The 27,640-nt window shown below is 29.3% G+C and overlaps 1 protein-coding gene across 1 annotated transcript; it reads right to left on the reverse strand.

Moving 5' to 3' along the window:
• Positions 1–27,418, reverse strand: LOC127290769 (Kruppel-like factor 1). The gene is made up of 4 exons (XM_051319550.1): positions 25,807–27,418; positions 7,213–8,017; positions 7,064–7,123; positions 1–1,605 (listed from the first exon to the last, which is right to left on the reverse strand). Exons 1-4 carry the CDS (start codon positions 26,251–26,253, stop codon positions 1,412–1,414), a joined length of 1,506 nt encoding a protein of 501 aa, XP_051175507.1. The 5' UTR covers positions 26,254–27,418; the 3' UTR covers positions 1–1,411.
• Between the last annotated feature and the right edge of the window lie 222 nt (positions 27,419–27,640).

A 27,640-nucleotide genomic window follows, 5' to 3' on the forward strand; every position in this document is an offset into this window, starting at 1 on the left:
ATCATCTTCATACTAATATCACAGTTGGAAGACAGATCAGGAGCATACAATTAATAAAATAATATTACTTTATATTCGAATTATTTTTATGTAAATGAAAGTTTAAATTCGATCCATTGACATTGAAAAATAAAATTTATTCGATTCAAGTAATCGGTTATCAAGTAAATATTTATTTGAACCAAATAATTTTATGTTTGATTTGTCTTGAATCGAACATTTTTCTTTCAAATATATATTTAAAATGTGTTGTTTAATAATTTTGTTTTACTGCATTGCTTGCAATATGAAGACAAAAAAAAGTCTTAACATTTATTTTTATTTTTTTTTTTTAAATATCACGTATAGCATACGGTTTTTAGAGTACTCTGCAAAGTTTACCCTTCTTGTATATAATGTGCAACGTACGGTGTATTCGCGAAAAAATATTTCTACATGGAAATGAATGTATACTATTTTTTGCGTATCTATGTATACAATTATATTTATTTATATAGTTGTGTTTTTTTCTATTATGTAGTGGACCAGCCACTATATGGACGTGAACAGTCTAGTACAACAGTAGTTTTTTTTTGTGAACCCATTGAAACCATCTTTCAATTTCATTATTGCAAATGATAAAAAAAAAGAAAAAAAAATTCCCTACAACTAGACTGCATGAGTATTATTTGCATCAAACTATTTTTAAACAAAAAAATTACTAACAAATTTTGATTTTTGTATCTTCTTTTAAACTCAGAATTTGTTTTTTCAATTGTTTTGAATTAAAACTTTGAGTTATTTATACACTCAAGAAAAATTTCATTCAAATAATCAGTTACTTGAGTATTATCAAATAAATAATTTTAACAGTTATAATTTTTGAGTCAATTTGTTCAAAATACAAAAATTATCTTTATTTGAATGAAATAAATTTTTTTTCAGTATAAGGAACAAATTTTGATAGATATTAATTATTTTGAATTGAAATATAATTTATATTTAAAAAAAGTAGTTTGATGCGCAATAAGTTAATTCAATATATTTTGTATAAATATAATGAATTTCGTTCTACACTTAGCAAAGTTTCATAAAATCATATACAGTTTATTCTAGCGACAAGAACAATGGGCAGCACATAGCGATTGACACCAACGCGATTCGACCGCGATCTCCTTAAGATCACACACATACACACATACTGATTGTGAGTCAGTCGAAGACGTTGCATTGGTGTGTGTATAAGTACATCATGAATACTTAATACACGTTCTTATATATATATATAAATACACACCTGCAAATTATTTATCAACACAAATATACAAAATTCACGCATAAATCTCATTACCTATAAATTATAAATGTACTAAAAATTGTTAAAAATTATAAAAAGTAAAATTTCTATATATGTATAGAGAAAGAGGGAATTTTACTTCGCATGTTGTTTAGGTAAATGTCGTTTCATGTGAAGTGCAAGATGATCACTTCGTGCAAACGATCGTTCACATACAGCACATTTAAAAGGTTTTGCTCCGGTATGTTTCCGATAATGTCGCGTTAATTCATCACTTCGAGCGAATCGCCATTCACATTCAGGCCACTGACACTGGTATGGCTTCTCCCCTGAAAGCAAAAGAAAACAAAAAATTACACTTTATTTCCGCGGAGAAATACTAAAAAAGCACAAAATTGTGAGGTATTAAACTAAAAAAATTTATTTTTTAAAATAATCGGTTACTTAGTGATAATTTTACTGTAATTCAAATTAAGAGAGCATATTATTTTGAAAAGTATTGAATGACATAAAATAAAGAGATTTTTTATTTATATTGTACTTGACGAAATAGTTCGCAAGCATATATAGAAGATATTTGAATTCATAGTTCACATGAGCGGCACACAGTATATAAGAACTGATGTTGCTACGTATTTCAGTGGGATATAATACGAATAGAACTATCGCGCGCGCGATTAGGTAATGCCCCTTAAAAGCCAATAAAAAAATAATCGTGATCCTTTCCAGTCGCTAACCTTCTAGTAGCGAATGCATAGTGATCTTTCACGAATATGTGTATATATATATATAAACGTTGAGCACGGGCGTGCGACTGTGACCGAACGTTGCACTTTAAGGTCAAGACATATTAGAGAAGAGAAGAAAAGCGCAAAATAACTTCACCACATATATAAGAATATATATACACATATTGTATCATATCTGTTGCAATGAAAGAAAAGCCAACAATTTCTTTTATCGCTCTTGTCATGTATATTGAAAGTTAATATAATGCCATGCCGTTGTAATAAAATTTACTTAACGAACCACAATTTCTTTAAGTTATATAATAACATTGCATATGTTATTAGAACATATTGAAAAAATTTATACTAAAAATCCTTTTTTCCCGGGATTATAATGAATTTACAAAAAAAAATCCAAAATCGTATACAAATTTGAACTTATCAGAATTTTAATTCTGTATCATTTTTTCAATTTTCGAAACATTAAATAATTCGGTTATAAAAAAATATTTATATATTATTTTTCTCAGTATTGTGAGTATATAATCCAGTTTGTAAATGTTACTCCCTTTCAATGAGCCGTTCTTACTTTCATCTTCTGATTCACACCGCGCTACATTCATATCGGATTTTCTGGCGCATATACGTTAACCCGCGGCGCGAAATGTCACTCGCGACCTGGGGATATATAAGAAACTTAACATCTATAACCTTATTATGGATACAAATACTATATAAGAGAGAAAAACCTAAACGTTCCTCCTATGATTCTTTTATTTCATTTTTTTTTGAAGTAGCTATCGCGATATCGACTCTAAAGGAAGTCATTAGAGAACAAAGCATTGCTCTTTTGCGATAGATACAATCCCGCGCACTTCAAGATGCCGCGGTAACCTTTAACTGTAACCGCATATGCCGCAACATTCACCTGTAGGCTACTACATTAGAAAGGAATGTGACTACATGATTTTTCAAACGTCTTTGTATATAATACACACACTAAAATGATAATCAAAATGAAAAACAAAAAAAAATTTTTATTGGACGATAAGGCGTATATATACCTATATATAATATATTTATTTCCGCATCGATAACGTTGCAGTGCGAGAGATTATATATTTATCACTATTAGTTTCATGAGAAACATTTATAGAATAGCAAAAGAGATATATTTTTCTGATTATATTTTTAACAGTTAATTGGATTACATAATTGGAAATAAGGCATCGCGCGACCTTTTCGTTTACAAAACAACGAATCTATAAAGAAAAACATGAATGGAATCATTAAACCATATATATATATAAAATTTCTTAACTTCTTTATTTCGTCACTACGGGTCACAATAAGCTAAAGTTGAATTGAATATAAATTATTTTTTGTAAATATATATACATAGAGTCAGCCAAGATTTTACACTGAATTTAACAATAAATTGCATTGAAATATTTGTAAATATAAAATATATAAACTATAAATATCGATCTTTAATCACAGTGACCCAAACATTGCAACCTCAATATAGTATATGAGGGAACAAATTGAAGTGATGCAGCATTCAAATCTCTCAATCTCTTCTGAAACAGATTTGAATGCTTAGAAAGAATGGCAGTAAATTCTTTATATACCTCGAATCCAATACATATGTATTGTTATATTATATTAAACATTTTAATGATGAGTTTATATATGAGAGTTGTAGATGATAATTCAGTTTAACTAGATATACACCCAACAAACGAAAATGAGACAGCAAGTTCTATTCTTGCTCTCTCATACTGCGTTTTCAATTAAGTTTTACGTATACTCTTTAATTGAATTGTTCTTTTACACAATATTTCAATCCCATTTTTCTAATTTGAAAATTTTCAAAATATATTTTAATAAATATTTTAAAAAACGGAAAAAGCGTTATAAAATTTTACACATATTGAAAGAATAAAGAAAGGAAAGTGAGTTTAATATTATTATTATTATTATATATTATTCCTTGTAGTTTTATTCAATGTGGTGAGAGTTGCTATAGTAAAAATTTCAAAAAAGAATATATGATGAAGATCGATGAAGATATATACACAAAACAAAGGCTAGAAGAAAAAGACGAGCAGAAGAAGAAGAAGAAGAAGAAGAAGAAGAAGTTACCAAAGTTGGAAGTGCGGATCGGATTGGAATGTTGCTCGCCTCATGCCCGCCCTCGCTATATACACCACACTTATATGCTTCGCGCATTCACATTTTGTGCAGACGTTTCTGCTATCGCATGTATGTGTGTGCGTGGAAATGAATGCTATACGTCGATCGCAAAAAAGAGGTGAGAGAGAGAGAGGGACGAAGTATATTCATTCAAGACAACCGCCGCGCCACGCCAGACCGCCACGTGCCCGAGGCTCTCAACCCGTTAACTACCAGTATTTTCATGCCCAACTCCCAATCTATTCTTTTCCCTCATTACATTATATTGTGTCATTCAACAAAAAAAGACCAAAATAAATATAATATTATTCAAATCTAGAATTTGGTTGTTTTTACAATTTTCAACAAATTTTAATTTATCTTCTTACTCATTATATATCCGAGATATTAAAGATGCAATATGCTATTAATTCAATACCAAAATTCCGGTATAGAAAGTATTATATACAAAGTGATAAAAAAATCTCTTTACTATATGTCATTTAACGCATTTAACGTTTGGTTTATTTTATAATAAATTTTTCGAATAAAGTGGTTGATGATCAAAAGTTTAGGTTAGAGATAAATTTTTTTATACAATAATTACATATGGCAATTGTTTTTCTACAGAAAAATTTGAACCCCTTATAACTTTGAGGTCATCCTAAAAAAAAGTAAAACCAATATTCAAATAGTTTTTTGGCATAATGCTTTTTGTATAAATAACTGAAGCCTAGAATATAATTATTTTTACAACCCTCTTTTATCTCATAAATCTAAATAGGCACCCGGAAAGTCACTTATCTTTTATCGTGTGTGTACGATATGTCCATCAACTAATTATCTCTATACTGCATATAAAAAGGGATGTATCGATAATATCTCTTCTAATATATATGATGACTCTGGGAAATGAAATTTTAGACTGAACTATATAAACAAATAACCTCTCTTTCATTTTTCAATTAGACAAACATCTTTCGCTGTTTTTTTAATGTAAAATCTATACTGCGGCTTTCGATTTTTAACTTTATTGAACGTAAACATCATTTGTTTTCATTTACTCTATCGAGATTGTACCACATATATCAGACTGGCGTAAAATTTTAAGAAACTTTTTTTAATGTTTCGTCATTTAAATTTTACACAAACTTTCTTTTGTTATCTCTTACGCGAGATTAAAACAAAAAAAGACTTTTGACAATAGAGTTAAAATCTCTAAAAATTCTTTTTCAACCTTTTTTTCCCCCTAATTTATTGAGTACACAAATCTTTATTTCATATATACATTATACTATATGGTATATATGTGGAAAAGTGATTTAATATACTTCTTTTGAAGAAATGCGATGCAAAAACGCCTATTGACAAAATTATGTGTATTCTCACTGATAAGTAATCGAGTACAAGACATTTTAACACATCCTGTTTAATTTATAAAACATATATCTATCTTTACATTTTTAAGATAAGAATAACGTTATATTTAAAATTGTATTTTTAAAGAAATCGTCTAAATTGTTGAAAAGACAATCAGAAATTTTCAAACAATTAGAAATTCAAATTCAATTCTTTTCAATTCAAAATTTTTAATTCAAATACTTATGCATAATAAGATTTACATCCCAAGAGATCTCTTTAAAACATTTATACTTTCTTTTCTATGATGAATAACAGAAATTTCTGCAAAGTTTTAATCCAGAACTTTCTACAATCTGCGTTAAATTCTGAAACTTTCTATATGGAAGAGCTTCTACTTTAAAAATAATTTTTTTTGTTAATTTGAATTGATTATATATACAAATGATGATTATACACTTGTGTCTAGTTTTTTTTTCTTTTTGGAGAATTTAACTTTATCTTGTGTTTACATCCTCTTTCAAAGAGAGGATATGTGCAATGTACTCAACTAGATGTATACTTGTACCTCTTTTATTTGAAAAGAAATTTACCTTGTTCAAAGGGTATATGGTATATGTATATAATCAGTTGAACCGCTAGAACTTGCATTTATATCTGAACTGAGAGAGAGAGAGAGAGAGAGAAAGAGAGAGAGCAGATTGTTTCTTCTCTCGATTTATTCTATAAAAGTATATGCTATAGAAGAAAATTTGTACGAGGATAATATTTTTCAAAACATCTTTGTTCTTTGTGAAATTTTTCAAAAATTTAGCTCGTTGACTCAATTGTTTGAAAAATATATACATAATTAGGTGTAAACTATTTTAGCTATATAAAATTGTAAATTTTCTTTTTCATATTTTAGAATAGAAGAGTGTTAAGAATGTACACTTGGCATTTACACAGCGTTGCGTGTAAATGTATGTATATATATGCTCCCGCTCTCACAGCGAAGGTAACCACGCCCAACTTACACTTTGAAAGAACGAGAAGTTCTCTGATATTCATCGCGAGAGAATCGACTTTCCTCCTTTATTTCCATGAAATACATCTGAACTTAATGTACCCTAATTATTATAGTTCCCATCAAAAATTTTATTTTCCTTTTTGTTAAAATCAGCACTTGATTAAGAAAAAAAATATCCTATAAAAAATTGAATGTATTTGCAAAAGTTTTTAATATCACGAATGTAGGTATATATAAAATTGATATGAGGAGATGGTATATACACTATCGATTCACAATTATGATATCTTGTACATCTCATCATACTAAAGCTTGATTGTCTGTAACTTTTTCTCTACCTATAGATATCAAGGGATGGGTCTTAACAAAGATTTCGGTACAATTTTTAAAATTGATCAATCACGATAATCATGCGCCCCGTGAAAATATTTAATGAATGAAGAATTAATAGATGCTATTTAATTCTGATGACGCAAAAATAAACGGTTTAATGAAAAATTTATAATTCAAACTTACCAGTGTGTATTCTCTGATGTGCCTTGAGATGTGAACTTTTTGTGTAGACTTTTGTGCAACCTAGAAAAAAGGAATGTTTCTTAAGATAAAAATCTCTAAAACTCACATTAAGAAAAATTAATAAATATCATGAATAAAATTTCACTTACCAATAAAGTCGCAATGGTGCACTCGTCTTTTCTCCAATTCAGGATTATTTCTCCTATTGAATTTAGTGATAGATTGAGATTGAATTCTATGAGGTGCATTAATAATAGGAGGCTGTGGATACGGAGGAGGAGGTGTTCGCCTAGGTGGTCCACCAAGTGGTGAACCAGGATCGGAAATTGGTGGCGTCAATGGTGACACGTACATTAACCTATTCATTGAACCATATAACGCCGGCGATGTTGTACTTGTATTAGCTTGATGATGATTTGTCGATGAATCATTATTATTATTTGTGCTATTAGTCGTTGGAAATATTTTAAATGCCGTTGTTGTTGCTCTATGATTTAAAACTACCGATTGTCCACTTGCCGAATGCCTATTGATAAATGTCGAATTACTAGTGGGTCCTTCAAGCAAATGTAGTGTGGGATTCGAGGGTAATGGTTCGGTTTTTATTTCTACTGGTGATAAAACAGGAGATGTTACAACGTCTTCTGTTTCTAACTTCACATGCGATTGAGAGGCTAGCATATCAGCATTTTCGGGATCCAATTTTTGAATACTCGAGGTAATATCTTCCCAAAGTGGTGGCCTGAGAAAAACGTCGTCATCACCGCCACCATTGCCCGTTGATTGACTACTTCGAGGTGATACAAAACTTGCTTGTGGTCGACATGAAGTGTTGCTGACTTGAAAAAAATCATCCATATGGACCGAAGGATCTCTCGTATCCTTCTCGTCATCCTCAAGCTTTTGCAACCTATCGAGATCTTGTCGACACAATAGGGTATCCAAGTCCGATGTCTGAAGCAGAAAAATAGTTTTTCGATTTTAGTATATAACATTCCAAAAATAAGTTTAATTAGTTTCTTTAGTCAATGATTTATATTTTAATGTTAGTATTAGTTTCAATTAAATTCTACTGATAAGTAAAGGAATTCATAATAGTTTCGCCATTGTTTCTTTCAATCATCAAGTATTGTATGAGAATTAACTGCATGTCTTAGTTTGAATAACAGAATATATAAACTATATACATAATTTGTCAAGAGGTAATCAGTAATCTACATAGCGAGTTTCTTATAGGAAATAAATTTTCTAATACATACATAAAAACAAGTTCTTGAATAAAATAGTACACTTCTTTTAAATCAATCAATTTTAGGTTTAGCAAAAAGGTCGAAAATTCGAAGCTAGCTTTTTTAAAACAGCAGGTTTTATATCTTTTCTATTTAAAAAAATTGTGCAAAAAAACCCAAGAAAAGCTGCATCATTTCATCTCATTTGATTTGTATATATGCGCACAACACCGCCCTCATATTTTTTATTTCCTTTTCTTCCTCATCCTGTTCCACACACTGGACCACAAACGACGTATATAACTTTTTTTTGAATATTTTAATACACACGTGCAAACATCAAATACAACGCCCTTTTCAACATTCGACTATATACATGCGCTTCCTTGGAACATCCCTCGCGAAAAAGACATTATTCATATAACCCGCATATAATTATCATTTATTTATCTATCACATATCAAAAATTCATGACATATGCCTTATGTAATATTACCTGAATATAACACTTTTATTTATTATTATATTATAATTATAATAAAAAAAATATAATTGAAATAAATCTTTCGATGTGTGTATATTTTTTGAGAGCATATTTGTTCTTAAAACAAAAATTTAGAAATTCTATACTATAGTTCGTCTTTTTCGATTTTATAACTATATATATATACAGAATGTTTAAGTCGATTGCTTCATGACAATTGTCTTATTTTCGTTGCATCAATAATAATATAGTGGAGTGCGAAACCTGATCTGTCCGACCATTATTGCAGGTAATCATAGATGCTGCTGGGTCAATCGGGTTAATAACGCGTTCTCAAATCCGTCGGGACACCCACGCCGACGCGATATATGCCGTGATGCGCGCCGTATGTGAGTAAAATATACACGAACTTCGAAATAATATTTTGAATAAATTCCCCGATATATAGTCATTTTAACAAAATGAAGACAACAAATTTTAAAATTTATATAATATTTAAAAAAATGCTATTCAATCGATAATATTTCCGACATATTAATAAATTAGAATTTATCTTATTTAAAAATTTTTTTCATTTTGTAGCATGTGCTGCATATTATATTTTCTATATTTATTAATTTTTTCAGTTTATTTTTAAGTATAAACATTCTCTTTTTGGAAATGTTAATTCAAAAAAGCTGCCATAGTATTTTAAAAACAAAACTGAAAAAATTAACAAATAATAGAAAATATCGTCTAATTATTTTAAAAATTAAGATATAAATTTCTCGTATTACTTTGTTTAAATAAACATAATCGTAATTTATCTTTAGTGTAGAAAATCTATAAAAAAAATGTAATTTTTATATTTTGTAGATCTTCAGTAGTATCGGAATATTCGAGTCAGACTATAGTATATAATATATGTGATACTAAAACTGACCGACATCCCTTTCGTCTGACAATAGCATAAGCTAGTACTACTACTTCTTCTACTACTAAAATCGCTTCCAAAACTGTTTATGACCTCTTCTGACTTTGTTAAAAAGAATATTATAATATCCAAATTTTATAAAGTTAAAACATTTCTGAATTTGTATAATTTTCAAAAGAATCAGAAATTTTTTTTTTTTTTTTTGATAATGTTCTTACGCTTTTGTGGGGGAACTATATAAGGATAAATGCAAATTTACGTCATTTGTAGCAAATAAAAACAAAGAAAAGAATAATAATGGAGAAGGAAGCAGCCATTTTGTAGACGGTAACGAAGCGTGGCGCGCAGAAGCAAGCACACTGAATCAATCTAGTGAAGCCACACCCTTTGACCTAAAGCCGCATTATCCTGATAAATATGGAGGAAATGTCGAGCGAACAATAAGCTACCGTTATCATCATTATTATCGTTTCGATCGTTAACCAGCTTGAATCTTTTTTTTATGTTTTACCGATACATATAGTACTTTGAAAAAAATATACCTGCCTACATTTTTATGTATTTGATAGCATATGTTTGTTCATCTACATATTAAATGAATTAAAATAATAATTATCTCCTTACATTGTAAAAAGTTCACTTTTTAATTGCAAAAGCCTTTTCGAAATATCTACCTAATACATTTTAAGTTTTGAAAATAATTTTATCAAAATCTTAAATTAAATCTGATTCTGTTTTTGTTATTCGAATTTGAAACATAATTTTCGACCCCAAATCACTGGAGTGAGATGTTACATATTCTAAAATGGCTGATATAGCTGCCCTTGTGTTTCTTCATAGAACTTTTAAAGTTTTTCCTCTAAAGACATTTTTGAAAGTTTTAAAAAGTTCTTTTGATTGAAAAAAATGTTTTTTCTAACTATTCGTGAGCTTCTCGTTGTACATCACATATATACTGATTCTATCTTGCTATTCAACTGCCTAAGGTAATAAAACCCCAGTCTCCATTATTTACTTGCATTATCGTTTATTTTACGCCCACAAGTCTCGTATTTATGGTGAAATTATTCAACATTATTTCACAGATATGAATAAGATATGGTTGATCCTTGAGATACATACATATATATATATACAATATATATATTGGTGTACGAACATCCTCCTCATATATATTTCTAATGCGCCATATTTTTGACTCCTGATGGAGAAAAATTTTTAATCTCTTGCAATCCTAAAAGAAATATGTATTTTGTTTAGCAAAATTCATGCATATAATCTTTAATTGAAGATACTATGATTTTAATGTATAGAAAAAGTCGACTAAAATGTATTGTACTGATTCTGATAGAATAATTGCTTTATTACCTGTCACTTAGAATTCAGTGGGCAATACTTTTGAAACATGAATTTTTACTAGTCTTCAAACCATAAAATGACTTAATGAATATAAACATGCAAGGCAGTTAATAGTATTACATATGTAGACATCACATATGTGGCATCGTTCATTTCTGCTTGATAAACATACTAACGCTGTACGTACGGTATAAAAAAGGGGGTGATAGCGCTCGTGTTACCTAATATAAAACACGTGCCTGCCACACGACCGCACTTACAATTCTCTACCGGTTGGTCGCGGACTTGTTCTGAACAAGTTGTGAATTCTAGCCCTCTTTCTCTCTCTCAACCCTCGTGTATCCTCATATCTTAGGAGTCTCACTCTCATAGCACGTGCTCTCTGTGGTTAACCCAGTGACTTTTTCTACATAGTCACCTATATTCTCCCTTTAATTGTATTATATTTCATAATGCATTCTTATGTATACAAAACATTATTTAATTTTCATTTTCTATATAGCCTTTGACTTTTGCCAAAGTAGAGGAAGTTAATTATTGTGAAAATACTTTTATTTATTATAATGACAAATAATAATTATTGTGTCAGAAATAAACGATTATATCGGCGCGTCGTGAATGAGTCACTACAAGAAAAGTCGGGAAACAATTTACATTTATGCTTAGGAAAGGTGAGGTAACAACGCTGAATTGAGTTTGAAATGCATTAACAAGATTATAGTTTCTAAATCTCGAAGGTGAATAAAAAAATTTTTGATAGTCATCGAAAGTCAGCTGGGGTCGAAAATTTAACTAAGCGCATCATATAATTTGCACCTGGTATGCTTTGATTATACTCCCTGATTACGCACTTATGTATCAGCAACACTTAAATCATTCTACTGAAAGCACATCTGTTCTTTGCATGATTCACACATTATTAGAGAAAGCGTGAGTGGTAAAAGTTAAACCACCTAATTTGGAGTTAAACCTAATTGCTATTGTATAATACTATAATAGAGACTCCCCTTTTAAAAATCGGGAATAGAAAAATAGGAACAAAAATTTAGATAGTAAAATTTTATATATACAGTTCAATACATATAAAATAGGATGATATATGTGAATAATCCTTGAATATATATATATATGATATTGCAATTAAAATCAAGTCATGTTTATTTTTATTCAATGACACTTGAGCAATATTGTACGAAGCTTAAATTCTAATGAGCACATGATTTATTTCTAATCTATTGACGTCTGTACATGTATGTATACGTATATATGGCTGAGGTATATACGTTTGTCCTTTGCTTTTGTTCGTAAATTGACACCTTTCACTTCCGACAAGATTATTTCTTATAAGAACTCTTTCTTAATAGAAAATTTCAATATGAAATCTTAAAAAATAAAATATTAAGATACGCCACTCTAAAACGTAGACATCTTATTGTCAGCAACCCTAAAAATGTATAATAAACATGGTCTGTATCCCAGGCCAGAAAATAGATATACTTCTAAAAAATTTACTTTTATTTTTTCTACTTGAAAATATTTTAATTTTTTTTTTTTAATAACAGTTAAAAATTTATGATTTACAATCTAGATCTCGGTAATATAGGTTAAATTCTTATAAATTGCGCGAAGCAAAATGTAGTGAGAGAGACCATAAAAATGCTTTTTTTTCCTCTTTTAATCATTTTCGACAGCCGAGAAATTATTACGGTTGCGTGCAAAATGACTCCTCGCGTGTGTGGTTTTAAAAGCTGTGGAAAGGTCGAGCTTTACGAGTTACTTCGTGTTCTAAAAGGTTTATATATATGTACCTACAACCAACATATACATACATATATATATATACATATAATATAATAATTGCTTGCGCGTTATATACACGTAACCACTGTTGTCGCTTCTTCGGTCAAAAGAAGAGGGATGTTACGTGTCTAATATCTCAAACTTCCATAAACTGCGAACCCCAGCTAATGCACTTTTAATTAATTAAATGGGTTGATAGCTACCTTTCACCCCTAACCTCTGTCATCCTATTTCGTCCTGCTTTTGACCTCGCGTGCCAGCTGTCTGCTTTAGAGACTCATTTTCTAACTTGGGTGTTAGTGTAATATCGTTGTCGTCAAGATTATTAGCACATTTTTACCGCTTGGATTTCATTTTCTTTCTATATTATTGTTAATAAAAGATGGATAATTAAATATATTTGAATAATTTTTTATATTTCCTATCAAAAATTGTTTACTAGCACGGTACGGGCAATTTTTGGTACACTGAAAAAATGTTGGTGCTGTTGTAAGAAAAATTTCAATATTCAATTAACTTTTCATACTTAATATTTATCATGTGTTTTTATATGAGTTAAATTAACTATGAGTACAGAAATTTTTCGATTGACACCAAAATTTTTTCAGTGTAGGGTTTAATTTGAACCAAATCAAAGAATAATTTAAATTTGACAAGTGTATCATCTTCCTTCTTTTCTTCTTGTTCGGAGTTTTTTTTAGAACTCAGCGGTCCACTTTTTTCTAGTCGCACTTATCGACGTCTTAACAGGCAGGAAACCAGTTTGGTTGACTCTATTACGTTTTTCTGTATGTATAATGTATTGGTAAAGGACGTTTTTATAAAAGAATTCTTCTTTTTATTTATTTTAATTCTTGTCATATTAACGAATTTTTGAATTTGAGTGATCAATTTGTCGGTGATGAACGAATGCACACAACAATAAAAAGGTGAATCAGAAAATGTAAAAAGCGAGACCACCCGAAGAAATAAGGCCCAGCAGGTCACCCCTTTCAAGCTAATATTACGCCGAGCTATTTCAGTGTAATTAAACTCCCTGATGACATTGATTTAGTTACTTCTTCGTTCTACATGTTTTTCTGGCTACTCCTTACAATATTTCGTTTAGATAGATGTAACGACCTTAGCGAGTAGACATGTGTATTTTACTGCTAATGTGCTCATTTGAAATGATATTTTTATTTCACTGACGACGCATTAATACACAAATGCTCTTCGTTAATACCAAATTTAGATTAAAGTAATTCAACCTTTATTGCAATTTATTCTTATTTATTTTAAATATTTTATTATAACCGTATTAGGTTTCGTTTTATTATAAAATTATTAATGAATATTTGTTAAAAAAGAGGACTATAAAATCCAAGATTTTTTTTGAAATTCAATTAGGTTTGAGTCATTGGTTTACCTTTGGCATGTTAAAAAAGTGTGCAGTCACACACAGTATGGGTGTAGGTAGCGTGGCTAAGGTGCAGGACGATTAGAATGAATGACCGTTATAAATCAGGTCCCTCATTGCTTGCATACAGGGTGTCTCTCTCTCTCTCTCTCTCTCTCTCTCTCTCTCTTTCACTATATATACACGCTTTTTCGTGAAGCGTATCTCTTCGCTCGTTAGAAAATAGGAGAAGAAGAATTTATTGAGAAGCAAAAGAAGGATGCTTTTTTCCAGCCATGCTGCTGATGAAAAGATATCCTTTTCAAATTTAGTTCATTCGAAACTCTCCCTCACTCTTTCTCAAAAAAAGAAACAAAATTAATTAGATTTCGTATTCAGTATTATAAATATTTAAAAGCTCTTTTTTTTGCAAAACAAAATTTTCTGTAAGTGAAAGAAATTGGAATCCCGAATTCCAGTCTAATTAACCCAAAGCTGAACTTTATATGCTAAATCTGAAAACTTCATACGATTTTACTAGTTTAGGTTAAAAGACGGATTCAATTTATCAGAATTATATAAATTTATAATAAATTTGCTAATTTGTATTTTCCGCTTTCTGTATCGGAAAAACATGAATATTAGAGATGAAATATATAGCGAGGTCAATATATGCCTTGTAGCTAAAGAAGATTAAGAAGGTATATTACGGTCAGTGAAGATATGAATGAACGGAAAGCACCTTTGAATATAGCTAAATTCTAAGGATTGTAAATATATTTTTAAATTGCGAGTACATATTCTAAGAATTTTTATATAAAATTTCAATGCTTTAGGTTTTAATTAAAAGAAATAAAAATGAATGGAATTGTAAATATCTGGATTTAAAATAGAAGAAACATGTAAAAGAAATTAAAAATGAAATAAAATTATATAGAACAAGGAGATTAAAGGAAAATATGTATATAGAAAGTATATAGGAAAATATATATATAGAAGAAAGAAATAGAATGTTATTGTGGCTTAGGAGAAGTAAAAGAAGGAATGGGTGATCTGGAGGGGGAAAGGACCGGTACCGGTTGGAACAAGTAACCTTCGTTGAAAGTAATGGTGACATTCCGCAAACCCTTTTGCACGATTCCTATATACTCTCGTCTTCATCTTGTTCACTCTTTCGTTTCTTCGGATTTGATTATATAAATAAAGCTTTGATATGCTTATGCGATTTTCAATAGTAGTTACAATATACACATAAACTGGTTACCAATATCAATCTATTAATTATAATTCTTTTTTTAAAACAACGTTTCGCTTTTTGTAAATAGAGAATTTTTTTATTTTCATTGTCTTTTTTCCATTAATTATATTATTGTTATTTTATTATTATTACTACTGTAATAAGTTAATAACAATTACAAGAATATATAAATATTTAAAAACACTAAAGTAGAATTTTTTTTTCAGGTGAGTGAAATTTATCCGAAATCGATTGATGCTAAGTGTGAGTAAAATAAACTTTTCAATAATTTAATATAATTCCTCACGAGAGTAACCTAAATTTAATTTTAATCACAAAAACTTTAGACCAGTAGGGATGATTTTTGAGATGTAGATACAAAATTTTTTAGTATATTTCTTTGTATCTAAACTGTTTAACTTTATACTTGTACTGAAAAATTTCTGCAGTATATATATATATATATATATATATTATATGAATGCATTCATATTGCGTGCGGGATCCTCTGATTGCTTCCCTGTTGCGATCAGTTCCAAAAAAAGAGACTTGTTGCTCCGGATATGGCACAGATCAAGAATGATATCTGCAGTGTCAGCTTGGGTATAAGATTAAAGTCACAAAGAGACTTCAATGGTGTATATCCAAATAAAAAAAACTTTATTTCCAACCATGTACTTTGAAAGTCATCTCGAGGGAATGACGAATATGAATATCATTACTGTTGGAGGGTATTTAAAAAATAAATTTATGGTTTCTTTATGGTAATGAAAATTATTATAAATAAATCTTATAGATTCTTGAATAATTAATTATTTTTTCATTTGGGTACTTTTTGAGGAAAATTATTTTATTTTGCAAAAATAGCAAACAAAAGTATAGTTTCGAAGATATATATGAAGTGACGTCCACCCAGTATGTTAATTCTCACTGATGACCCCATCATCAAAGAACATGCTCACCACTAAATAGACTATTTCTTATATGGATGATTAAATCCACATGTATTATAAAAATGTCTGATGTCAATCATTGCTTAAACTTTTGTGTGTTCGAATATAAAATACATGGCTCCGGTCTGGATGGAGAACAAGTTTAATAATATTTCTCTCAAAGAAAGAAATTCTTTATAAATAATAATTTTGCTATGTGTTTTTGGAAACACAATGCAATATTTTATCGTCCCTGCGTCAAAATAAAGCTTCAAGGAGATCAGCTTAAAACACAATGAGTCAATCATGAAAGCGGATAAACGTAAGAATATAGATGAACAGATTAATTTGTAGGTGTAGCCAAAGGAATATAATAATCCATCGTACAGCAGAGGTCCATCATAATGTAATACGGATGACAGTATTTTCAAAGATATATATATATATATATATATGTATACATAATACATTAATCATGGGTCATTTCATCTACGTATCCAAATAGTGTCCCCCCTCTGTTATTTCTCTATTTATTTATACATTCATATATCTTAAAGTCAGATATTACTCTTCTTCCGAATCCCCTAACATATCACCTATATTGATATTATTAGTCACTGCGGGATACCTATTCGAACACATATCTAGTTAAGATTTCAGATAATAAAAATGTTGAGTGATTTTTAAAATAGAAATCATTTTATATATTGAAATCGTGTTATATAAATTTTGCTATTTTTTTCCAAAATATTTTAACAAACGTTTCTCTATACGTACCTTAAGAAAATTATTTGAATTCAGATCAGAAAACATAATTTAAGGCGCACAGGTGCGAAAAAGATTTTATTGTAACAGAGGCGCAATCGCAAACGCAAGCGCAAAATAGAGCCAAAGAACGAAGACCAAAATGTTGTTGATTTGTGGCCACTAATTTTGTGGCCTGACAGGACCGTCCCTCCTCGTCATTAGCCGCCCATTCTTAAAACCACAAACGACTTGTATATATACTGTCTGAGTTTATCCAGATCGGTGACATAAAAAAACCTTCTTGTTATAATTCACTTACCGTGAACCTAAATACTTCTATTAATTTGTTTGAATTAACTAAACACTTGGGTTATAACTTTTTCTATAAGAATTCACCTTTTCTACAATTTTTCGAAATAATTTAATCCTTTTCAATTTTGAAAATATGGACCACACAAGATACTATATTGTAATAAAATCTAAATGCCAGGAACAAAGAGATGAAAAGTGCGCTATTATAAGCCTCGCGGTCTTTCCCTTAAATAGTATATATACGATTCAAATATGGTTTGCTCGTAGTTCTCTGAAGATTAATATAATATGGATAACGATTTATAGTAGAAATATAAATATATATATATATATATGTAGTGAATTGCTAAAGACTACTTACTAATTTTAACAGCGAATAATGTTCAAACCCGATGCAATATAACCGTGAGAAAGTCCATTCACTGTAGGTGGGTACAAATGCTTCAAAGACTTAGATATACGCCTACCCGTGAAAGTGTACATAGTCTAAACACTGCGCAGACAATTACATAAAACCGAGCTTATTCATTTTTTTCTACATTAATTGTCACATCTACTGATCCTTTAGGTTGCTGGCTTTTTATAACCTTCCTCAATATATTGAAAATTATAATTATACGGGAGGGTCGTCAAGGTTAGAAAACACTGTAAAACAAAAGGTATTAATTTAATACCTATACTTTAGGTACTAAATTGTCATTTGGTTCTATTTTGATACCTAAAATTTCAGTACTTTCTGTTTACAGTGCAGTAGTCTAGATCGGAACACTGTTTTTTACATTTACGGTGTTCCGAGCTGGACTAGACTAGACTTCAAATAAATTTGTGCATTTATGAGGGTAAAATTAAAAAAATAAAATTGAGTCTGAAGACGATGAAGATGACAGGACCATTGGACAGATTTGATTGCGAGTATTACAAATGTATTGGAATAAAAACCTATATGTGTGTAATGCGGAGAACACTCACATCACATTCTAGGCTATTCCGCATTCTGTTCCCCCTCTTTTGACTCATTTCTCTATGACCACTGCGCGGCTTTACCTGTACGCGCGCGAGAGAGGTAAGGCTGGAAGTCTTACCAGACGTTTTAGAGTTTTAGACTTTACTTTAAGTGTAGGCTCTTAAAACTATAGCGCACAACGATTCCATATGTATATATTGATGCTTCTCGGCATACTCGCATATAGCCTATAAATGTGCTCACAATATATATCCTCTTGGTTGGTGCGTTCTTCAAAAAATAAATTCCCATATATCGATAATAATTTTTTTAAACTTGATGAGAATTAAATTTCATTTATACTGTGAAAAATTATTTGATTCGGATGTAAAATATTACTGTTTGATTTAATACTTTTTTTACTAAAGTTTTAGTAAGAAATGACTAAAAAGTAGCCGAAATTTTCACTAATTTAAATTAGTCATCGAATTCTCACTAATTCAAATGTAGGGAATGATCAAATTGTAACAAATTTCGAAAATTCGCATATGCAATACTATCGCATTATTGTCATTTTCTTTTTTTTAAATTAATAAATTCTCATGTAATTGTAAAACAATTATAATACTGTGAATGCCTTATTTAAAAATGAAGGACTACTCTTACTTCTCCATATGTTTAAGTAGCAGTCCCGTTATATGTGTATATAAAGGAGAAAATTCAAAGACTGTAGTATAGATACTGTAGAGAAAAGGTTTAAAGTCGCGCAATCCCGAGTTCACATCATTTATATATATTTTCTTAAAATTACTGATTTTAATTGTAGTTAAAAAATTAATTAAATTAAATATTAATTTAGTACCAAATTGTATTAAAGTAAGCCAAAAAACGGATTAAAATAAAAGTCTTATTTTAATCCTTTAAAATTTTCTGTGTATTAGACAAAATTACAAAAGACAATTTCTATAGTATGGTATCCATTTTTGCACCACTAGAAACGTTTATATTTTATTATTAGCATCATTGAGAATACACATTTATGTTCAATGTCACATTGAGATTAGATTATTTACCAAGAGCGTTTACATATCACACATACCAAGTTTTTTGGTATTTACTTGGATTATCCTCGAGGAGCTGTGTATGTGACACGTCATCGCAACTCTCTTATCGTTAAAACGTCGCGCTTCGATTTTGAAAGTTCAATTTCAAACAAATGCATAAAAACAATCCTGCAGATTTTGATTTTAAACCAAAATAAAAATCTTACTTTTTGATTGAAATTAAAAGTTGTACTGTACATAGTAATGTATTTTAACGCAATTTTAAATTGAATTAAATTTTCTTTTAATATCCAATTTGGTATTAAATTGCTACCTCACAATTATCTTAATAACAATTTGAATTAAAATAAAAGCGTTGCATCCTTAAAATTTGTCTAAAAAAAGAAAGATTTTTTTCCACATGGTATTTAAACTATTATTGACATGAAATGGTCTTTGTTGAACAGAGACTCGATTGGTACTTCGCATCTCGTTCACTTCTCAACTCTAGCTAGTACTCTCTTGGGTTCGGTTGCACGGAGCACAGAGAGATACCAATCTTGTTTCTTGACCCATATCCGTGTTTGCATCCTTGCGCAACGCTTCGAAAGGCGTCTTCGAAAATTCTCTGGGTATACATACATATATGTATATACCTTCATTGAGTTTGTGATGCACAAATTGAAAGGAATAATTATCATCCACTAAAAGATATTAAACAATGCTTATGCAGAGGCGTTTTCAATTATACCTACACAGGCATTGTCTCTATACAAACAATATCTATATATGTATAAGATGTATATTTTCAGTTTTCAAGAAGAAAATTTATATCTTATATCCAAAAATCTTCAAATTTGTATTTCTCATTTTTTTAAAGTCAATTCAGAATATTGTTCAGGTTTTGAAATAAGATTAATTTAATGCCAAAAAATAAATTTTATTTTATTACCTCACAATTTTCTGTATATTTACTGGACCATTCGAGTAGTGCGATAAATTCGCGGAGAAAATAAATTAGCTGACTCAAAATCGATTGCTACTATAAGAATTTTTAATTTTTTTTAGAATAGTTTTTTAATACAACCACTTGAACTGTTTTTCTCTACCAATCGTTGAATGTTTTTTTTTTTTTCAATAAATAGCAAAATCTATAGAATTTCGTTGAAAGGTACTTATTAGATACATCTACGCACGTGTTTTGCACATTTCTTTTCTCTCTTTTATTATATATAGAGGATAAATTCAAAGCACCGTTACGATGACCTAATCGTAGGTTATCGAATCCAGACGGAGAATTCCTTGCCCGACTCACTCGCAGGTCTCGCTTTTTTTTCTTCACCGGAAGAAATAATGTACTCTCCGTATTAGTTTGGTGCAAGGTTTATAATATTATTGAGAAGCGACGGACATAAATCAATTAGCATTCAAAAAAATATTACGAGAGAAATTATATAAAAAAGAAAAACCTGTGAATTTCACAGAAATTTTTTGTAGTATCCACAAAATTAGATTTGTGATATTCGCAGACCAGTTTGTTATGTACACAAACTTTTCTTGAAAATTGAATCTGTTATTTTAAATTAATAATTCTATCTTGTATTTTGGAATATTAATTTATTTGATGTTATCATAGGGGCACTTGAAAAAGAGGAAGAGGGAAAGAAATAGAGATAAATGCGTTTATTGCTATATAGATGGGCGGAGGCTGGTTAGGTTACTTGGTTATTTCGCCGGCGCACAGCGACCTCGCTGTACTTTCCCGTTATCCTGCGCTTTTGCACTATGCTCAATCTGGTCAGCGAAAACCTTATATTTCGTATATGTAAGTTTTCATATCATTAGACTAGTATTTAGTGTGATAAAACATCGAGGGTTAAGCACTTTCGAAAACCCATAGATAATAAAATAATCTTTATGTGCTCTCTAAATTTCAATTAGCGAGAACTCGTTCACTGATTTGAATTAGTAAAATTTTTTACTAATTTAATGTTTTACTAAAAATTAGTGAAAATTTCTGCTAATATGATTTAATAAATGAATTCTCACTAATTCAAATTTAAAGAGTGTAATGATCAAATTACTAAAATTAAACGCCCAGACTAAGTAGCTTGAAAATATCAAACATTTTTTTGAAGTTGTCACATGAATATAGTAAAAACGTGCGCGTTCTTATTAGTATATGAATGTCATTGCGTTACTTGACAAATGTTTTAGAATCCAATCTTGATATGAGTTAATAATGTTTATATGTGTGCTTAAAATGCATTAAAGAAACTGTCATTATATCTATATTATATATAACTTTTTTTATTTAGCATTGATGTAATAAAAATAAATATGTAGGCAAATTTACAGAAAAAATTGTGAGTTATTAAAATAAGATTTCTTATTTTAAACCACACGGAGAAAAAAAGTTAGCTACTCTCTAAATTTGAATTGATAAAAATTTTAACTAATTTGAATTAGTTTTTTTTGCTTTTCAATAAGTTAAATTTTATTAATACAAAAGCAAAAAGGGAGTCACTAATTTAAATTAGTAAAAAAATTTTAAATAGTACATTAGCTAATATTAAGCTTAAATAATCCTTGCTATTTTTGATAATCTCATATTGAAACAGAAAACAAAATTTTCTTTTTAATGAGACTGAAAATAAATATATTGCATGTTATAATAATATACTTAAAAGATTAAAATGTAACCGTCTATAATATATATATCAAATAGATTTGCACAACTCGTACAAAAATGGAGGTCGTGAATACAATATCACCACGCAATTAGAGTGCCAAGTAATTTCCTGTCAAACCGATAGTCTCATTATGTTGAACAATTGTGCGTCCTTTCTGCTTTTTAATACACACTATTTACACCAATACGATTGTAAAAAGTATAATATACATATATATAATAGAAATAAATGCCATATACTTTGTTCAATTAATGGTCTTAATCGTGTGTCACTATATAACTATTAACAAATGTCACTTCTGCGAACTAATGTTAGAAATCACAGTTAATGGAAGTATTAAAAAGCATTGCAGATTAAACTAATACCATAAAATATTAAAATAGGTCATTTTTTTAATTAAGTTTATGAATTTTTGAAAGTTTGCAATTTAATTTTTGGATGATCTTATTTTAAATCAAAAGAAAACTCTTTCTCTAAAATAGCATAATGTAATAATTTTTAGTTTTAGTTAACATAACAAGCTAGGATTAAAGTGCCAGCTACTATAACGCATTTAGTATACCTTTAGATATACCTTACAGTGTATTATGATCATAAATAATAAATATCAGGATGATTGTGTGCTTATTATAACGGAAGTGAAAAAGAAAGATGATGTAAAATTGTTTTCTTTTTGTTTGCTATTTGCTCGTTACACACTCTTTTTTTATTTATGTTAATTTCAATATATAAATGTAGGTAATGTGAACACGTGTAAGTATATAATAATCGCTTGGGTATTCGTTAGGACTTTCATGCTCGGCGGTGCACATCACACATATTTCCTGGCTACTCGTAAAATCTTAATCAAATCAACCCTATTGTTTACCTCAGCTTATTATATGTTTAAATTTTTTCCTTTCACGGTCATTGATCTAAACTAATCATTCCGAACTCGCCAAATATAATAAAAAAAAAAATACTTTTTAAGTTAATGACAAACATTTTGCTACTAAATTTTACTATTTGAATGAATTAATTTTTTGCAAATTTAGTAAATGTTAAATGATTCATAATAGAGAAAAATAGCCAAAATTAAATTTTTCCTCACAAAGTTCCTTGAAAAAAAACCCACACTGAAAGACTTTATTTAAAAAATTATTAAATATATTTCAAAATGGGGAAAACCCGGAAAACTCTAATAGTATGTTTCATACAGAGTTTTCCCTATTTTGAAATACATTTATTAATTTTTGAAATGAAAATTTTTTCAGTAAAGGATAATGTCGCATCTCATAATCTTTATAAACGATTATTGTGACTTGTGTGAAGGACCAATCAGAAACTAAATGAGTACAAATCCATTATGGTAGTCTGTGAACAATAACTCTTCTCCACTCTCGGACATTTAATGGTCATCCGTCTATTTAACGTAGAGGAAGAGGAAGTGGCTGATGGGTAGATAGTTTGAGAGCGTTTTGTAACTAATTTTAAGAGTAAATTGTCCGTAACATTGGTTTGGCTGGCTTACATTCTTGTATATATATATGTACATTTATATATTAAACCGTCGCAGTGATGGTTTCACAAGACAACTACTCTTGTGACCGATGTGCCAACAACAACAATAACAACAGAGTGTAGGTGCAGAAACAAGCCACATATATAAATGTGTAGGCAGATTATTATTTGTTGATACATTCTGCCAATCAGAAATGTTGATCATCATTCTCTATTTCATCTAATGCACATACATAATATTATAATTTTAATATTTGCATCTGTGTGCGTATTTTCCATAAAATTGCATCGTAAAACTGTATATGTAGTCTTCTATATAGTAGCAATTAAGATGTCTGTTAATTATGCGATTTTCAAATTCAACTAATCTAATTGAAATAATTAAGTATGCTCATGGTCATGTATCCGGTTCGACCGCCTTATCGCACATTAATATAGCAATAATAATCTACAAGTATCTGCGAGTTGCATATATATATATATATATATATATATATATATATATATATCTATGCATGTACAGAGAAAAATTATTTTGGTCAGAAAAAAAATATTGGATACTCTTAGGAATCACGATTTTCTTGAGGGCCCTTTTTAAATTTTTATTTCATCCACATTTTGAGTATCAATTCGTTACAATTTGATATACTTTTAAGTTAACAGTGTTGTCAAAAATTGATAAAGAATAGATGTATAAATTCTTTTTGTTTTTTTGTAATTAATTTTACCATAACTCTTTAAATGGTCATTAAATATGTGATATTATATAAAAAAAGCAAAAAGGGTCATATACAACCCTCTGCGAGAATAGCTGAACCATGGAAACGATTCATCCGGTGAACATTGGTCGCCTTTAATTTCTACCGGATACAATAATCGTGAACTTCCTTTCCCTTATTGTAGTACATATATGTTACATATATGTTTATTATAATTACATTCAATATGCGCGTTTAACGCGATTTTCCTGTTGATTAATTGCTTAAACTGTTCTTGCTCTCAAGTATATTATATTTTAAGTTTAAATATCATCTTGAGCGTCAAAATTTTAAAATTCAACCTTTTTTTAATTCTTTTGAATAAAATGATGCAATTTTAAACTAATCCACAAGCATAATTCGTAAAATAAGAGATCTTATTTCAATACTTTACAATTTCCTGTTATAATTCTAATAAAAAGAATTTTCTTCTTTTTAAGAAAAAGAAATGAAAAATATTCTCATTTTAAGAATAACATTTATATTCTTATCAATTTGACAATCTTTTTTTTTGATTTACATTTGTATATTAAATTATTAATAGTGGTAAAGATTTTAGCGACAATGATGTATTGAATTTAAAAACATAAAGTGTTTATATATATAAATATTCCTGATTCTTTATTATGATTGTTTATGCGTATTGTAAATTTTTAATATTCATAATTTCCTGGGTCATTATTTATATATTCGAGGTTAACTGTTTTTGTTTTTTTTCTGTGGGAAAAGTGTGTTGTAACATATCGTATAAGGTATACCGTATATATTAGATATAGGTATAATAATTGTTTCAATTTAAATAAAACATTTAAACTTTTAAATGGTTCATTTATTTTTATTGTTATACTAAACAATTTTTAATACTGAGAAAAAATATTTACTAATACATATATAGGATATCTTTATACATTTTGAAATCAATAAATCATTGTTGCTAAATCATTAGAAAGATCTAATTTTTTTTAAATAATGCAGATTAATTTTTTTTTATTTTTTGTGAAAAAAGTACATATTTTTAAATTGGTTAAATTTTTTACTAATTCAGATTTAGAGTGATATACACTGAAAAAAATTTATTTGATTCAAATAATCGGATTTTTTCGTTTAGTAGTTTTTTGGCTGATTTGTTTACTAAATAAATTAGTAACCATTTTGACATAATGCTTAGTAAAAAAAAAAATAAATAATTGGTGGTAGAAAACAACTAATGTATTTAACGAGGCAAATTTCAATTAGTAGGGCAAATTACTAATTTTAATTAGTACTAAATGAACAACAAAATGTATTTAAATCAAAGAAACTTTCTTCTAATCAAAAACCGTGCTTTTATTTTAAAGAAAATTTTATTGAAACAAATAAAGTTTGAGAATGATTTTTTTTCGGTGTAGTGAAGAAAAAAATGAAAAATTTGTTACCTGCATCTGCAGCCATGAATAGTCAATATAAGCAGTTGTATTGGTGGTTGTTGTTGTTGTCGTTGACGTAGCATTAGGAACTGTTGATGATGATGATGATGATACATGTTGCCAGTTATCCTGACCAGTACCAGTTGTGAGAACAGTGAGATCGTCTGTATGACCTCTTTCAGGAACAATTTGATCGGTATATTGATAAGACGTTGTTTGTATTGTTGGTTGACCTGTTGAGGACAAAGTCACTGGATGTTGAGGGTGTTGGGCCCCCGAGCCGGCAGCGGCAGTGGGTAAACAGCACACGCTTACGTCCATCCGGCGGGGGCAGGGAGGCGATGGTGAATCGTCAAATTTTACAATATCTTCGGAATAATAATTATTAAATTGTTCAAATCCCTCTTTAGCCTCCCAAAATGATCCTCTTTCAATTCTAAAACTTTCTCGAATCATTCGCGTAAAGAAAAATTACACTGTTTTTCTTCTTTTGATTTTCTTACATACTTTTTTCACTTTTTTTCTTCTTCTATTTCACTTGGTATTCTTCTTTAATTTTCATTTTTAATTTCTCTTTGGCTTCCGCTTTCTCTTTATGGGAATGATATAAAATTAAAATTGACTTATTCATTTTTTTAAGTCAAGTCCTTGTAGGAAAATATTTTCCAATTTTTATAAACACTTGGATTAATATTCAATAGTAATAATAACGAACACTGATCACTGAGAATCACAAAACTGTTCAATAATATTCTGCACAAAAATAAGTCTTTATTATTTAAAACACAAGACTTTAAAGCCCTGAAAAATCTTCTTTTTGCATTCATTTAATACTGGGTGCAAAAACACTTTTTTGTCGGGTTCAATAATATTTTCAAATTAACTTATTAATAATACTGCAATAATATTTTCACAAATAAATCTGTGTTCTTTGAAACTCATCTTTTTTCCAAATTCCATTTCGTTAGCTAAAATTTATTAGCACAAGAAAACTTGGTTTTTTTTAAATAAACAACACATATGCCGAGTTAATCATTTCTATAGTCTTGACAATATTTATGTACAAGAAATTCATGTAGGAAATTTTTTTTAATAAAATTATACGAGGGCATGTTTTTTAAAAAAAAAAAAACTTGTTGGAATATGCACGCAGGTCCTCCTCTCATCAACAATGACAGTATTATCAGCGTGTGTGCTCCTAACTCCCGTTAATGTGGCGCGAGACACTATACGAGTAGAAGGAAATTTTAAATGTGGAGGGGAGAATTTTTAGGTAAGAAAAAGGGTGGAAGTTGGATTTACAAAAGAGAATATTAATAATTTAAAAAATGAAAATAAAAATCAATAACGTAGAGAGATAAAAAATAAATTAAGAAGCAAAGAAGAAGATTATAATAAAAAAAGGAAAGAATGAGTCAAAAGATGTTGATAAAGTATTAATAAAAAAAAGAGGTGTTTACTTAAATAATAAGGGTGGCGAACAGATTCAAATGGCGCGCGCGCGCAAGCGCTTAAATTGATTGTTAAAGAACTAAACAATTGTATATAGTGAATAAACACGTGCGCATGCGTACATGCATGTCGCCAAGGCAACGGTTCCTCGGTAACTGCCTAGGCCCCGGGCACGAGCCTCAGCGGCCATTCTGCCTCCACCTCTTGCCAACTCTCACACTTGTTTCACCTATCCATCCCCTCTTTTACCTGAGGAATCCCCTTCTCCTTTAGAATTCGAAGCAATATACACATAATACCCAATAATCTAACAATTTTATTAATTAATAATTTAAAAAAAAAATTTAATTCCATTTTCTTTATTTTTGAAAATTTAATTTTTCATCTAAAA

The sequence above is a fragment of the Leptopilina boulardi genome, unplaced genomic scaffold, assembly GCF_019393585.1.
Source record: "Leptopilina boulardi isolate dan_hultmark-lab unplaced genomic scaffold, ZJU_Lbou_2.1 LbouV2_80, whole genome shotgun sequence".
Classification (NCBI taxonomy): domain Eukaryota; kingdom Metazoa; phylum Arthropoda; class Insecta; order Hymenoptera; family Figitidae; genus Leptopilina; species Leptopilina boulardi.